The sequence below is a fragment of the Tinamus guttatus genome, unplaced genomic scaffold (genome assembly GCF_059628265.1).
Source record: "Tinamus guttatus ecotype Peru unplaced genomic scaffold, ASM5962826v1 Tinamus_guttatus_pri_ptg000038l, whole genome shotgun sequence".
Lineage (NCBI taxonomy): Eukaryota > Metazoa > Chordata > Aves > Tinamiformes > Tinamidae > Tinamus > Tinamus guttatus.
The window spans coordinates 1,732,835-1,747,068 of NW_028288572.1; the positions used below are offsets into that span (position 1 = coordinate 1,732,835).

The 14,234-nt window shown below is 41.2% G+C and overlaps 1 protein-coding gene across 1 annotated transcript in view; it reads left to right on the top strand.

Annotated features, from left to right (window-relative positions):
• Nucleotides 1-14,034, top strand: part of COL22A1 (collagen type XXII alpha 1 chain) — a 187,385-nt gene extending 173,351 nt beyond the window's left edge. Inside the window, exons 55-64 of the mRNA XM_088535206.1 lie at nucleotides 978-1,031; nucleotides 3,042-3,095; nucleotides 5,645-5,716; nucleotides 7,604-7,639; nucleotides 7,870-7,914; nucleotides 8,214-8,393; nucleotides 10,584-10,650; nucleotides 11,996-12,178; nucleotides 12,873-12,950; nucleotides 13,554-14,034. Of these exons, the coding sequence (XP_088391332.1) occupies nucleotides 978-1,031; nucleotides 3,042-3,095; nucleotides 5,645-5,716; nucleotides 7,604-7,639; nucleotides 7,870-7,914; nucleotides 8,214-8,393; nucleotides 10,584-10,650; nucleotides 11,996-12,178; nucleotides 12,873-12,950; nucleotides 13,554-13,741 (957 nt within the window). The 3' untranslated portion in view covers nucleotides 13,742-14,034. The remainder of the gene's footprint in view (nucleotides 1-977; nucleotides 1,032-3,041; nucleotides 3,096-5,644; nucleotides 5,717-7,603; nucleotides 7,640-7,869; nucleotides 7,915-8,213; nucleotides 8,394-10,583; nucleotides 10,651-11,995; nucleotides 12,179-12,872; nucleotides 12,951-13,553) is intronic.
• Nucleotides 14,035-14,234: the final 200 nt, after the last annotated feature.

A 14,234-nucleotide genomic window follows, 5' to 3' on the forward strand; every position in this document is an offset into this window, starting at 1 on the left:
GGAGCAGAAATTAATCCCCTGCTCTCTGACAAATGAAAATTTTCATTCGCAATGTTCCTCCCCTCAAAGTGCAGAAACTGTAGTAAAGGGTAAATTATTGCAGGAGTGCGCAGGAAATGGTTTGTGCAAAGCTCATTACGGTAACAAGGAATTAGAGAGCTCAGCGTCTGGCACTTATATGTCAGCTATATCTTTGGAAAAGGGAGAAAACTGTACTGTTTGAACCACAGTCTGTGGTGATGGGCTTGCTGTCTGCCACACACTTCTCTGAGCCACGCTTCATTCAGCAAAGTCCCAACGGGCCAGATTCTGTCACAATTCTTCTACAAGAGCTGTGCCTTACTGCACAAATCGCTCCACTGAAACCCAAGAAATACCTGTGGAATAAGACGCTACTGCTCAGAGGAAAGACAGACAGTATAAACAGATCCTTTGACATTATTTGTTTTATATGCAGTCATGGAACAAAGTCCCAGGAGACCATGACCTGGGCAGGATCCTGCACTAACTTCTGAGCAATGCACCAAGTGGCTGCCATGCTATTTCCATGGGACCTGGGGAGGTGGTGTCTCATTTGCACTCCTTGCGTCACTGTAAAAACGTTATGCTGCAAATGATAAAGTGGAAGATAGGCCTAGGAGAACTATCCATAAAAGGTAGAAGCAGGTCTGAAGCCTAGTTCAAGAAAAAGCAAAATAGTCAGTTCTTGAGAAGTGCTGGAGAATCTTTGTTATTGATAAATCAGCTTTAAGGTAACCTGATGCTAATGGTTTATCCTTGCAATCACATTGTATTTGGAGACAGACAGACTTTTAAAACTCAAGGAGAGGCTGATTTTCATCCTGCATAACTGGAAGGGAGGAGTGAGACTTTAATGCTGCTTTCTCTAATACATGAGCAGAACAATTTAACACAATAATTTACTTGCTGTTTTGTCAGATCTTCCTTACTTAACACAATACTTTTCTTCCTTTCAGGGTGATACTGGTCCCATAGGACCACAAGGTCCTCGAGGACTCAGAGGGCAGCCGGTGAGTTTTCATTTTCAACAGACTTTGAACCGTGCATTGTCTATAGTGAAAATATCCTAGAATCTGACTGTCTTTGGAAAAAACAAAAACAAAACAAAACAACAACAACAACAAAAAAAAAAAACCCAGAAGATTCTGATGGTGTTTGATTATAACATTTTACTTCGGGAAAGATATATCAGCATGATATTGATAAATACTACTGTGAACAAGTAGTTGTGCCAGATAGTGATGACTGCTGATTTGGGCATGAGGAGGATGTGGAATGGGTTCTGCCAGACCTAGAGTGTCAGAAGTGCTCATATCTCAGTCATGCCTCTGGCATTTCATTCACTTCTCGTATGACCTCTGGATGTGGTTTTCAAAAGTAAACTCTAATTGCAGGTGCCTAGTTTGAGATATTTGGGGTCCAATTATGATACTTAAAGGTGAACATTCATTTTGTCATGCTCTCCAATTTTTCTTCTATGGAAAAGTTTAATTTTAGGAAAAGATTTTTTCAGCTTCTTTTTTAATTGAACACCTATAGAGTTTTCTTACATCTCAAGTGGAGAAATGGCAATTTATTTGACATTTCAAGAATTGCTAGTTGGGATGACTGAGAAATTACTATTTCCTGGCTTTTTAATTTTTTCTCAAAAATGAACCCTTTTCCAAATTTGAATGCAGGTCTCAATTGTTGAGCCTGAGTGCATCTTCAATATGTTGAAATAAGAATGATTTCTTTCTGGGAAGACAAGTTAGCAAAACAGTGTCTATAACGTATTGCGAACTCGGAACAAAATGCTGACTCAGCCAGCAATGCCAGGAATTGGAACAGCCGGTCGCTTGGAGATGGGATAGTAGGGGTTTAGATTAGACTGCAGGAACATATGGATAGATTTTGTGTCTAACTTAAAATTTATCTTATTATTCTTGCACTGCTGGCATCACTCATGAACACATAGTGACCCTGCACAACACTAGCAATAAACAAGAAAGTGTAGGAGACGGAAATTATCATTTCTCCAAGCTAAGCCATGTCCCTTTGGAGAGGAGATGTCTGGATTTTGAATGTTGGAGGGCAAAGTACCAGTTTTCCTTGTTCTTCATCTGCTCTATTTCCTCTCTAATAAAGAGTATGAGATAAAATTTTGAATATTACCAGTAAAACCACTGTTTTTTTTTTGCTGTCAGCTCCAGTGCAGTGAAAAGCACCTCTGCACAGTGAATTCAGAGGAGAAAGGCACAGGCTACAGAATTTAATCTCAACAAACTTTAGACAGTGGAGATGATCACATCTTCTTTTATGAGGAATTAGAGGAAATCGGTCCTTTTAAAGAATGATTTCAAGTGTTTGGAAGATCATTCCAAGTTTTCTAGTGTCAAAAGAATGTCAGATTCATCAAATCTTTACAGCATGTGTCCATTCTCCTTAAAGGGCATGCCTTAGATGCTTAGAAAGCAAATGCCTGGCACAAAGAGCCTGAGTCAGATAATAGCCCTGAGAGGATGGTAAGCTTTTCTGAGGAGTGATTTCCAGGTGCTGGAGAGAGGTCACTGGAGTGAGGAAGTTTCAAATGTAAGAGGGTGTGGAGAGATCTTGAGATACCTGTCAGTGAGTGCAGGGCACTTTTACATTGATCCAAGTGTTGCCCAAAGCAGCTTCAAAAAGGGCGAAAGAGAATTGTCTGAACACTCATGATTTGTAGCTGCCATAGCAGGTACACCCACCTGTACAGGATAATCCTATATATGATAGGGATGAGGAAGAGGAGTACTCAGTTTGCACATCCTCTTCAGACTAAGGCATCTAGATATCTCACCTTCTGTCAGAAGATGGGGTCATCCATGCAACCAGGGATGCAGAAGTTACAGGATAAGTGTAGAATAAGAGATCTTACTCTGTAGCCTACCGAGAGAAGAGGAGGCTGGACAATGCTGAAGAAATCTCTTCTATTGTAGAGTAAGTGGATATGTTTCATTATAGTATATTCTGCTTCACTACTTGTATCTTTTCTTTTGACCTAGGGCAAGAATGGATCCCCTGGACCTGCGGGAGAGCCTGGCCCAGCTGGTAACCCAGTAAGTACTACAAAAGGACACCCAAGCAGCAAGCAGTTGTATCAAGGAGAGGTGACTGATGAAGTATAGGAGAGGATTTTGTCGGTGTTCACAGTCCCTCAAGTTGCTATCTGAAGATAGGAGCTAGTGACCTGCAAGGTATTTCCTGGCCACAAAATCAGGGAGCCACTGGCTATGTTTCTGGAATTCAGCTGCTAGTTGTCTCATCATTTTTCCCAGCAAACACTAAGTGTTCACAGAGAGAGGAAATGATTGATTACTTTGTGTGAAGAAAAGATTGGCATGCCTCTTCTTTATGAGTGGGTTTAATTTTGTCAAGCAGAGAGTGTTGCAACCAGCAGAGAGTTGTCAGAGGAAGGAGAGGGCCTTGAGGCATTGGCAGGCTGCCATTGAGGAATAGCAGCAGTAGAAAAATCCTTCCCAGGTGTTTTGGTAGAGAGCAGGCAATGGGCAGTAAACCAAGATCATGGAGCAGAACAAATCCCCCCAGGTGGGGTCCTGTGTAGAAGAGCAGCATAGTAATGAAAATCGATAAAGAAGACAGTCAGGAAGATTTTGTTTGTTTATTTTAATTAATTAATTCATTTTTTCCTCTATGTTCTACTGCTGAAAATTATTCAGAGTTCAGCAAATCCATGGAAATGAACCTTTATGTCTAGTAGTACCTACTGAAATCCTGAGCTTTGCCCTTTTGGCCTCTCTCTGTTTACCCAGACATTACAGCTCACTGGAGTATTAGATTCAGAGACAAATGCAAAGCAGGAGTATGAAAAATTGCAGGGGGGCTCGTTCTTTGTGTCACCCTTGCATCACAATGAAGCAAACTCAGCCTAATGATTGACTTGGGCCATAGGCACGTTTTGCCGTGCCGCACATACCTGTCCTTCTAAGCTGTTGCAGAGAAGCAAGCAACACATTTCTGCATGAGTTGGTGATAACATGTAGTTGTATGGAGCCTCCCAATCTTTCTGTAGTCAAGAAGCAATGCTGCTGCTTTCTTCTCCTGGCCACAGCTTCACCCTACCTTTCCGGGATCACTACTGTGGCCTCTGCCCCTTTGTATCACTGCTGTTGTCTTTTCAGCATCCATTTCTTCTTCTCGTCATACCCAGCCCTGTTCCCAACTCCCGTCGCTGCTTATTGGCTTCTTGAGGTTGATGCCTCTTCTTTGCTGTCTTCTGTGGCTCTGAAGGCAATTTTTAAAATAATCACTGTGTTGTCACATTACCTAGGCAGTCATCTAGTCACCTGGGGATTCATCAGGCAGCTGTCTGCACTAACTCAAAACCAAGGTAGCCTTTGCTCCAGAGGATTTACAGTCCAAAAATAGCATAAGACATTGAGAAATGGACAAAGTCAGATGGATGAGAAAAGTAAACAATGACAGTGCTGGTCAGCAGAGCAGACAGTGGCTCATTGGTACTTTTCTCTGGCATTAAAATGAATTCTCTTCATAAAGATTATTATGAGGAGTACTTCTTTATTCTGTACAGTGGTCTGTTTATTTGCAGTCTTGTCTAGAAATACACTAATTTCCTTGGCAACATACCATGGCGTGACAAACCAATATATAACATTTCCATTGGAAAAAAAGGACACAGTTGTGGCAATAAGGATTTCTTTTCCATCTTACAGACTGCTACACTACTGATGAGTTTTAATCACAAGGACACTGGGCAATAACTGCCAGAAAGCTACTTTTGTACTCAACTCATTGGCAGTGAAAGTGCCACTTCATAATACTACTTAAATCTGCATATGGAAGTGCAGCCCCTGTCCAGATATCTCCAAGCTTTTCTGGTTTGTGCAGCGTCATGGGGCTTGGAGTCCTTGTGTGCCTGAAAGTCTTCGAGTTCATCAGATTTGCTAGAACTCACTTTACAGCAGGCAGGTTGGAAATGAAAACAAATTTTACTCTAAAAAGTGAAAGTCAGTTACATTCTGAATTAGAAGATGGAGGACATTATTGTGAAAGGAAAGCTTAAAATAAAAGTTTTCAAAAATATGAACAGGAGAGGCATCTGTTTCCTAAGCTGCCCATTTAAGCTGCCCGGATTTGTAATAACAGAGAAAAAAATGGTGTGCGTTTCACAAAAGATAGGTACAGGGTGGACATTTTTAAATTGAACATGTAAATAGTGGCAAAGGAACAACTCAGAAGTTATTTCTCTGTTAATTATATTCTCAGTTTCATGCACTATAACCATCTGGCCTGTGTTCCCTTTGTGCATTACAGCTTTTCCATGGCTGTGATGATACCTTATAAATTGTGCAGCACAAGAATAACCACTAAACATACCTCCTATCATTTCCATAATTGTCACTTCATTTTCATCTTTTCACAGGGACTCTACACAACTTATTAATAATGCAGACATGGTGTTTGCAATCTGCTTTTCTAAATGACTTTGTTTTTCCGTTCTTTGTCATTCTGGGGAGTCCTGCTGCTACAGTGAAATTTCACAGTCCTGGTGTATCTGTAAATGCATGTTTTGGAAAAGAGATTTTGGAGAAAGAGCTGCTAGTATCTATTTCATTTTCGTTCTAAGGGTCCAAAAGGAAATAAAGGAGAAAACGGCAGCCCAGGACTCCCTGGTTTTGTAGGACCCCGAGGACCACCTGTAAGTATGTGTGGGGATGCGTCAGAGCCACTAACTGCCTGGTTTAAGATGTTGGACTGATGGAGATGGGACACAGTCATCTTTAATTGGGTTACAAGGTATAGTCAGTAGATCTGGCAGATCCACAAGCAAAACATTTTAGTTTCAAAGGTAACTGGACTGCAAACAATAACATTTTTTGAGTGCAAACATCTGTAATTTTATTTACTGAACTAGTACCTATCAATCAGTCCTTGTAATGTGTGAATTTATTGAGCTGATACAGTAGTCTTAACAGAAGTATGAGGTAACTGCTTACTCAGAAGATCTCTCTGCATGACCCCTAGAAGGGCTATAATAATGCAAGATACACTTGATATTTTCTGCCTGAGAAAAATTATTTTGCTGCCGTAAATTCAGCTTTTCAAGGGCTAGCAAAAGAGGCACATTGCAATTAAAATACTCAGGTATCTCCCAAAGTAATCTAAAAAGAACACCTGTACACCTGAAAATATCACAGCCTTGAAATCCAATATCTTGGACCATTCTAGGGCTAGCAGAATATGTTGCATTTCACAAGGAACCTGGAAAAGGTGAATACTAGGTAAACGTTTTATTTGTGGCCCTATTGTGACTTATGACTTAAGATGATGAGATGTAAACATATTCATATGAATTTAGGAAAGCTGAATCTTTGTGTGTGTGTGTATGAGAGAGAGAGAGAGATTACAAAGGGAGTTTCATGGTGGAAAGTGGAGAAGGAAATTTTTTTTTGGAAATTAATTGAAAGCAGCAAACATGGTGGCCATTTAAAGATGACATGGCACTATGGAATACTTGAGCAATTCTGCTGCTGTCTGTGATCAGGATGCATACCCTGCAGGGGGCACACATGGATGTAGGATACCCTGGTGCAATTTGTTATATACAGGAAAAATATCACCTGCACATGCACATTAGAGATACGATCATGTGTGTGGGCTGTATATGGATTCTAAAAATAAATATTTTCATTCATTTATAGGAAAATCTTGAGAACTTTAGCAATTTCTAGTTTAATACTTGCTTCGTTTTTCCAGTGCAGTGCTTCAGGATTATAGTGATAGATTTTGTTTGTTTGTTTTTTCCTTGAAATGCCAAAATCCCAGAATGGTTGAGGTTGGAAGGGACATCTGGAGATCATCTAGTCCAACCCCCCTGCTCCAGCAGGGACATCTACAGCATGTGGCACAGGGTGGCATCCAGGAGGGTTTGGAAGATCTCCAGATACAAAGATTGTAGTGGTTGTTATTCATTGATAAGTGCAGACTACAGAAAAAAAATATAATAGGGTGCTTGCTTAAATTTAGGAAATTTGAAATAGTTGGAAAACATGCAAGCTGTCAGGCTGAAAGTTGTTTTATTACAGGGGCTCCATCCGTTATCTCAGTTGGTTGTAGTACCTTCCTCTGACATCTTTAGACTGCTATGGCTATAATCTTGACACTGATTAAGATTAAAAAAAAAAAAAAAAAAGACTGACAGCATTTAGTAAATCAGCCAAGGTAAATTTTAGGCAACTTTGTGAAACATCCTTAAGAAAAAGGAGCAATTTGTACTGAAAACAGGAACACATTTTCAATGAAACATATATCCTGATCTCAGCTGGTTCTGTAAAAATGACTAACTGCTTCCTTTCATTTAGAAACATTTACATGATATATGCAGCTATACTGAAAATGCATTTTAAGGAGCTGCCTTTCTAGAAGATAACCTATAGCAGTAGTCTAAGAATAAATAGCCTAAACCCACTGCTGTGGAACAGAACACTTATGCCCTAGACAGAATTTGAAATTCAGGCTTATTAGTTAGTGTCTAACATCCTATTCCTTGCAATGTTATGCTAAATTCACTCTTTGTATCTCTCAGGGAGAACCAGGAGAGAAAGGTCCTCCAGGAAAAGAGGTAAGATAACTCCCACTTGTTTCAAAGGAGAGCTGCGGTCTTGCTAAAAATGTCACGTATTCTTCCCGGATTGCAGCAAACTGATTTTTTCTTGAATTGCTGATACTTGAGAGAAGTCAGAGAGCTCTCAGGCATCTGGGGGATAAACAGCAAGGCATTTTCTCCCAGGTCACAGGAATCATTGCAAAACTGTGGATAGCACTTACATGCTCACCCTTATTTTGTTGCAGGGCGTACCAGGGAAACCAGGTGAAATTGGCTCCAGAGGAGAGAGGGTAGGTTGGAGAGCATCTTTAGCATTGTATTGTTACTCTGAAATCAAGAGAGGTCTTCTGGATCAAAGATGGGGAGAAGGGGTCATTCAAGGGTGAAGTGTGGCCTGTAGGGAACTGCCGTGCTTCCCCGTCCTCCCAGCCATCTCTTTAATCATCCTGCGTCAGTAATAATTTGTAGATCATTTGTAATGCGCCAGATGTTGTATTCAGTAACTTTGCCAGCTCAGCTGTTTGTGTTTCGCTGTGCTTGGAAAACTGAAGTTTCTATTTTATTTTGTGGTGGCCCTTTTTTCTATTAGGGACAGCCTGGCATCAAGGGTGAAAAAGGCTCTCCGGGAGAAAAGGGCCCTCCAGGTGATCCAGGAATACCTGGTCATAAAGGCCATCCGGGACTGATGGGTCCTCATGGACCTCCAGGAGACAATGGACAAGTTGGACCTCCAGGTCCCCCAGGACAGCCAGGATTTCCTGGACCACGGGTAAGACTGGCAGATAAGAGGTTTTTCCAGTAATACTGCTGTCACAGTGCATGATCAGCAAAATGCCTAAGAAAAGACTGTGGTAAGACTGATTGTAACATGCCCTTGCAATGGTCTCTTTAGAGTGGAAGCATTTTTGTCTGCTATCTGTCTGTTTATAATTAAAAAAGCAGGACTATAGCATATTTTAAGCGATGTGTTGTTGGGGAAAGAACAGTGTGGAGACAGGTCCTTCTAAGCGAACTTTATTTGAATGCATGTAGCTACTGCAGCAGCCTTCTGATGCAGCACATGACTGGGATCTCAAATGACTGACTGACTTATTTCGGTTTCCGTGGTTTTTCACAAGATGAATGTTATTTATAAATTCTAATTAGAGTTATAAAAGGAAGAATTCTTCCAGCATAAAACTGCTGCTGCACGGGTAGCATTCCCTGTGGTAGCCTGGTTCATGACTTCTGTGTGCAGCATTAGATTGAACTTCCAGAGGGCAGAGCAATTCAGACCTGTAGGAAAGGCTTCCAGTCCCTTACTCCTGAAATAGCTTCTCTCTATATGTGTGTTAATGCATAGCTGTTTGTATCTCCATGTTTCTTTCCTCTACCTCTCATTCTGGCTGTAATGAGCCAGAATGCTCGGCTGTGGAAAGGTCACTGCTTTATTCCTGGAAATCCTGGAGTCAGATAATCAGAATTCATGAAAAGCTATTTTAGTTCAATATTCTTTCTTATCCACCCCCCCCCTTTTTTTTTTTTCGACAAGAAACACTGCAGACAGAGTGCCTGAGGGCTATGTATGTAGAAGAATGAGAATTACTACTTACACTAGTGAAACCACTATAACCATTTTTAGGATTAATTCTGTCTTTTGAGATTACCTTAGGGGGGTATACAAAACAGTAAAATAATCTGCGATGGATAATCTGTTGGATTAATTTTAGACATTCTCTGTGTTTCAAAACACCAGATTTGATGAAATCCAGAATGAATATGGAGGCATAATGCAACTAATAGGGTTAAAGCTCCAAATGATACTTTTTTTAAGCCCTCGGAGAATGTTCTGATCATATTTACTTTTTAGGATATTCATTAAGAACTCTCACAAATGGCTAGTAGCAGCGACAATTTCTTTTGTTACCAGTAAGCATCATTTTCTCATGCAAAATCTTGGTTTGGAAGAAAGCAGGAAATGGACAAACTCTGTATTAAGCAGCAGTGTTATATAACGTATGTTAAAACTGGAATGTCTTAGCTATTTAGTAAAATCTCCAGTTCTTAATGAAGAATAATTTCTGACTCTGAAGACCTCGCAGGCTTTCTGTAGAAATAGAGTACTCATGCTGCATCCTTGTACATTAAAAGGAGTGAGGAAAAAGAAACATTTTCATATGGATGGTTTGATCTGAGAAGAATATTGATTTTAGTTTGAGCAAAAATATTTTCAAAATTGTTGCAATTTTGAAGATTAATTTAAGCCAAAAAAGGAAGTGTATTTTATGTGAAACATCTCATTTCACAATTTCTGAAGGAAAATGTTTGAGCTTGTCATCTCAAAATGGTTGCATTTTAAAATACAGCTACTTTTTTTCTTTAAGTTATCCAAAGGAGTTTGCTTGCTCTAAACCTACTTTTTGTTTTCCCAGAAAGTCCCAACCCAAAATATCCCAGGCTGCCAAACTTCCTTTCATCAGTTTTTCAATTGGAACACCCAGAGCTGTTGCTCACGTAGCATTGAATGCTGATGGAATATTACAGCAGTTCAACAGTATTATTGCACAGGAGAACTGAGAAAGGGACATAAAGGATGCGTTCCCTTGGGAGATTGGGTAGGGAGTCTAGGACAGGCAGATGTGTTGCCTTACTCATATATGTCTTTGAGCCATGTCAAATATGAGTCCTCGAGCTCCCTAACCCCCTTCAGTATCCTGAAATCAGGCTGGAACTTTTATTTGCTTGGAGGAATGGGTGTTCTGTGAGCAAACTGGATTTTGTTGGCTCTGCGTGCTGGAAGAGTAGTAATTTTGGATGTTTGGAGTTCCTTTACGCCTCCCCTTTCTTTCAGGCAGTCCGTGCAGCCCCGGGTATAAGTAGGTGAAGGAATGCAACCCACTAAGCCCTTCATTGAAGGCTTCATTTGCTCTCAGGACTGTGATTATTGTGTTTTGTTATTGCTGTGATTGTTACTCTCCAGGGAGAGCCGCCGTCTCTGGAGACTTTGAGGAGGCTAATCCAAGAGGAGTTAGCAAAGCAGCTAGATGGTAAGTAATTTGCTCTGGGAATCTGATAGGTTGATCTGGGGCTATAACAAATATGCTATAGCTCTGATTGTGTAGTTAGCACTTGGACCTCTCCTTGTAGAAAGCAATGCAGAGATAGGTCTGCCTGGAAAGAGGAGATGGGTAAATGTATTTTGCAAGTTTTAGCATTCCCCTTGCTTAGAGTTGCTAGCAATAGCACAGGCACTTTCTCTCCTCATCAGGCCAAAGACATTGCCTGTGCTAATTACACTGAAATTGCTTGGTTACAGACTCATTGCTGCAGGTGCCTGGGGAGAGATAGTAGGAAAAGAGAAGCTACCAGTTAAAACAGAGTGATCTCTGGACTGTGGACTTGGGTAAATGTGCTTGTTAGGTTTTAGCTGGACAAGTGGTTCTGCAGCATCCATGCAGGGTATCAGGGAGAAGGGATGTAGTCTGCTACTTCTTTCAAAGTATGTGAATTCGGTCAGCCACTGCTGACCATATCCACAGTGAACCGTAGAGTTGCATGCTGAGACCTCCTCATGTAGCTCTTGGGACAGCTGAAACATGTCCATGGGCACTTGCCTCCATGCTAAAATCATGGTGAAATGGAATGATTCCTTTGAATGATTTTATTTCCATGCTTTCAGACTTCAAACATCATCACCGCAGCCTGAAAGCCATCAAGATTTTGAATCAATGAACAGAACATAGAAAACTCTTCTCCCTTCCTTTTGTAGGATATTTTTTGTGATTCTGAGTGTGTTTTAAAGCTGTCTATACTGCTCTGTGTTTGAATCTGGAAGCAGCAAGTAGTGTGTCTGAATGGAAGTGAGAGAATATGCTGACATGGAGAGCTGCTTCAATTACAGTTTCTCAATTCATAGCCAGAGATGAGTACATTGGGTTTGACTTCATATGTGTAACAGCCCAGAACAGAAAAGAAAAAATTCTTCCTTCCCATAGCATTTGCTGTATGTAGCGGAACTGGTGAAAATAAGTGTTTCCTTTCAAAGCAGTGTGGATTGAATTCTACAGACAGTCATCCACTGCCTATACAAATAAAAGGGAAGAAAAAGAAAACTTCTCATATCATGGACAACAGGATGAGAGACATGTATAGGGCTAAGGATGATATTCAGAAGATGTTTTAAGCTACTGGGACATGCAGATTGAAGTAGAAAAAAGAAAGTTGATGTGTTGATGATTTACGGTGAAGGATTGCGTCAAGATAACAGATTAGGTGGCCCTGAAAATCTGGTCTTTGAAAATGCATGGGATTTACTGGGCTAGTAGTTTTGACTTTCTGTGCACTGACTTTCTAATCCAAACAAACAAAAAAGCAATTTCTCTTTCTTCACAGCAAAATTAGCCTATCTCTTGGCTGAAATGCAGCCTGCACATGTAAAAGCATCCCATGGCAGACCAGGACCTCCAGGTCCCCCTGGAAAGGAAGGACTCCCAGGAAGAGCTGGTCCTCCAGGAGAGCCTGGCCGGCCTGGACAGACTGGGTCTGAAGGGCCGCCTGGACCGATTGGTCCCAAAGGTGAGTGAACTGTAGTTATTTAGAAAATCTGATGCGATGTGTCTACCTCCTAGACTTTAGTGCTGACACTGAGTGGCAGAAATAGCATGTTGAGGTATGGCAGTTCTGGTGGAGAGCTGGGAAATGGAGCAGACTGAAAAGGATATTGTACTGTGTGTTTTTAAAGGAAATAATTCATACTTTTAATTGCTTTGGCTTTTTTTTTCTACTTTTGTAACTAAAATCATTGTTTCTTGAAAATCATTTTCTTTTTTTTGAACACAACTACCCCATAGTTTTCCACATATTGGAATATTGAAGGTCTAAGTTATTGTCTCCCTTTCATTTTGCTGAGGGTAGGTTTTACTCAGACATTTCAGTGATGTAAACAATGAGCTGGACTAGCAACTTTGGTGTCTGTTTGTAATGTCTGAGTGGTCCTCAAAACCTGTGTGTTAAAAGCAGTAGTTTGTTTCAAGCAGAGAGGTTGTGAATGTGACCATCAATTGTAGAGTGTGTTCAGGCTTCAGCCAGAATTGGAGGGGTGCATATCTTCATCCCTGCTTTTGTCCTGTCTCAGAGACGTGAGCACAATTAGGAAGTGTTTTTTTTTTATTATTATTATTTTCAATAATATTAACTCCAGTGTAGATAGAAGATCTGTTGTAATATCCTTGAGTTACTGATTCATTGTTTTTTCTCCCACTTTCTACAGGAGAAAGAGGAGTGAAGGGTGAGAAAGGAGATACTGGTGTTGGTCAACGAGGGGAAATTGGTCCTCCAGGAATTCCAGGTGTGTTTATTCAGAAAGCTCCCCAAGTCACTATCACTCAGAACAGTTACAGGGACAAAGGTATGTTAGATAGGCTGTCAGGATAACACAAATATGGTATACATAATTTCTCTAGCTACTAGCCCAAATGGAAGAAGGATATCATGTATATCCCATCTGGCCACTTTTGTTTCCCCAGACTGTCTGAGAGGATTGTACAGGAAACACTTCATAATTCCATGGGCTGCATTTGGCATGCAGACCCCACAGTACCTTAAAATAATGGCAGTCCCATCACTTTTCTCCCACAGCTGGCTCTTGACTCAGGCTTCTCCACGCCCACATCCCCTGTGCTAGAACTACACATCAGTGCAGCTGCACAGCTCCAAGAATGGAATGGCAGAGGATCAGTGCTTGTAGTGGAGCTGTGCAACCCAAGGGTGCCCTGTGGGGTGGAGGACTTGCTTTTCAGCCATGCTTGCCACATGCTTGTAGGTAGGCGCAGGCCAGACCCAAATCTGTGGGAGCTGATGTGATGTGTGACTGCAGCACTAGCTCCTGTATCACTGCAGTGCTCAGCCTCATAGGGTGCCACTGACCAAGGGTGTTTTGTTTTTATTCTAGGCCTCCCAGGGGAGCCTGGCTATGCCAAAGATGGGATGCCAGGACCACCTGGCCCTCAAGGTGAAGCTGGTTTGCCTGGTCTCATGGGCCCACAGGGACCTCCAGGAGCCAATGGACAGTGTGACCCTTCTCAGTGTGCCTACTATGCAAGCCTGGCTGCCAGGCCTGGCAATGTCAAAGGGCCCTAGTGTGTGGGCTGTATCCCCAGACTTGTTTTTAAAACTTGAATTCAACAAACCTGCTAAGAGCTGTCAGATATCTTTGTCTTCCTTGGGAGGTCTTCTAGGCGATTAAAGCCAACAAATGCTGCCGGTCGGTCAAATTATTTTTATTATAATTATTATTATCTTTGATGTGACATGTGGCTTTGTTTTTGTTTTCTCTAACATCAGGGCATATTAAAACATTAAAAATAATTGTTTTTCTTTTGAAGAGCATGAGATGTTGATGCATACTAGAGCTGCTTTTGCAGAACCCTTCTGGTGCCTTCTTTTTTTTTTTTTTTTTTTGTCTTTTATTTGGTTAGTTCTTTCCAAAGCTTTACCCTTCACCTTAAAACTCAAATTAAGTCCAGCAGTGTGCAGCCCAGGGCATTATTAACTGTGAGACACAGGCTGACTGATGGGTGGTTGATGCTAACTGCAGTGGAGGTGTGGCAGGCAAGGCCACATTGGGGAAGAG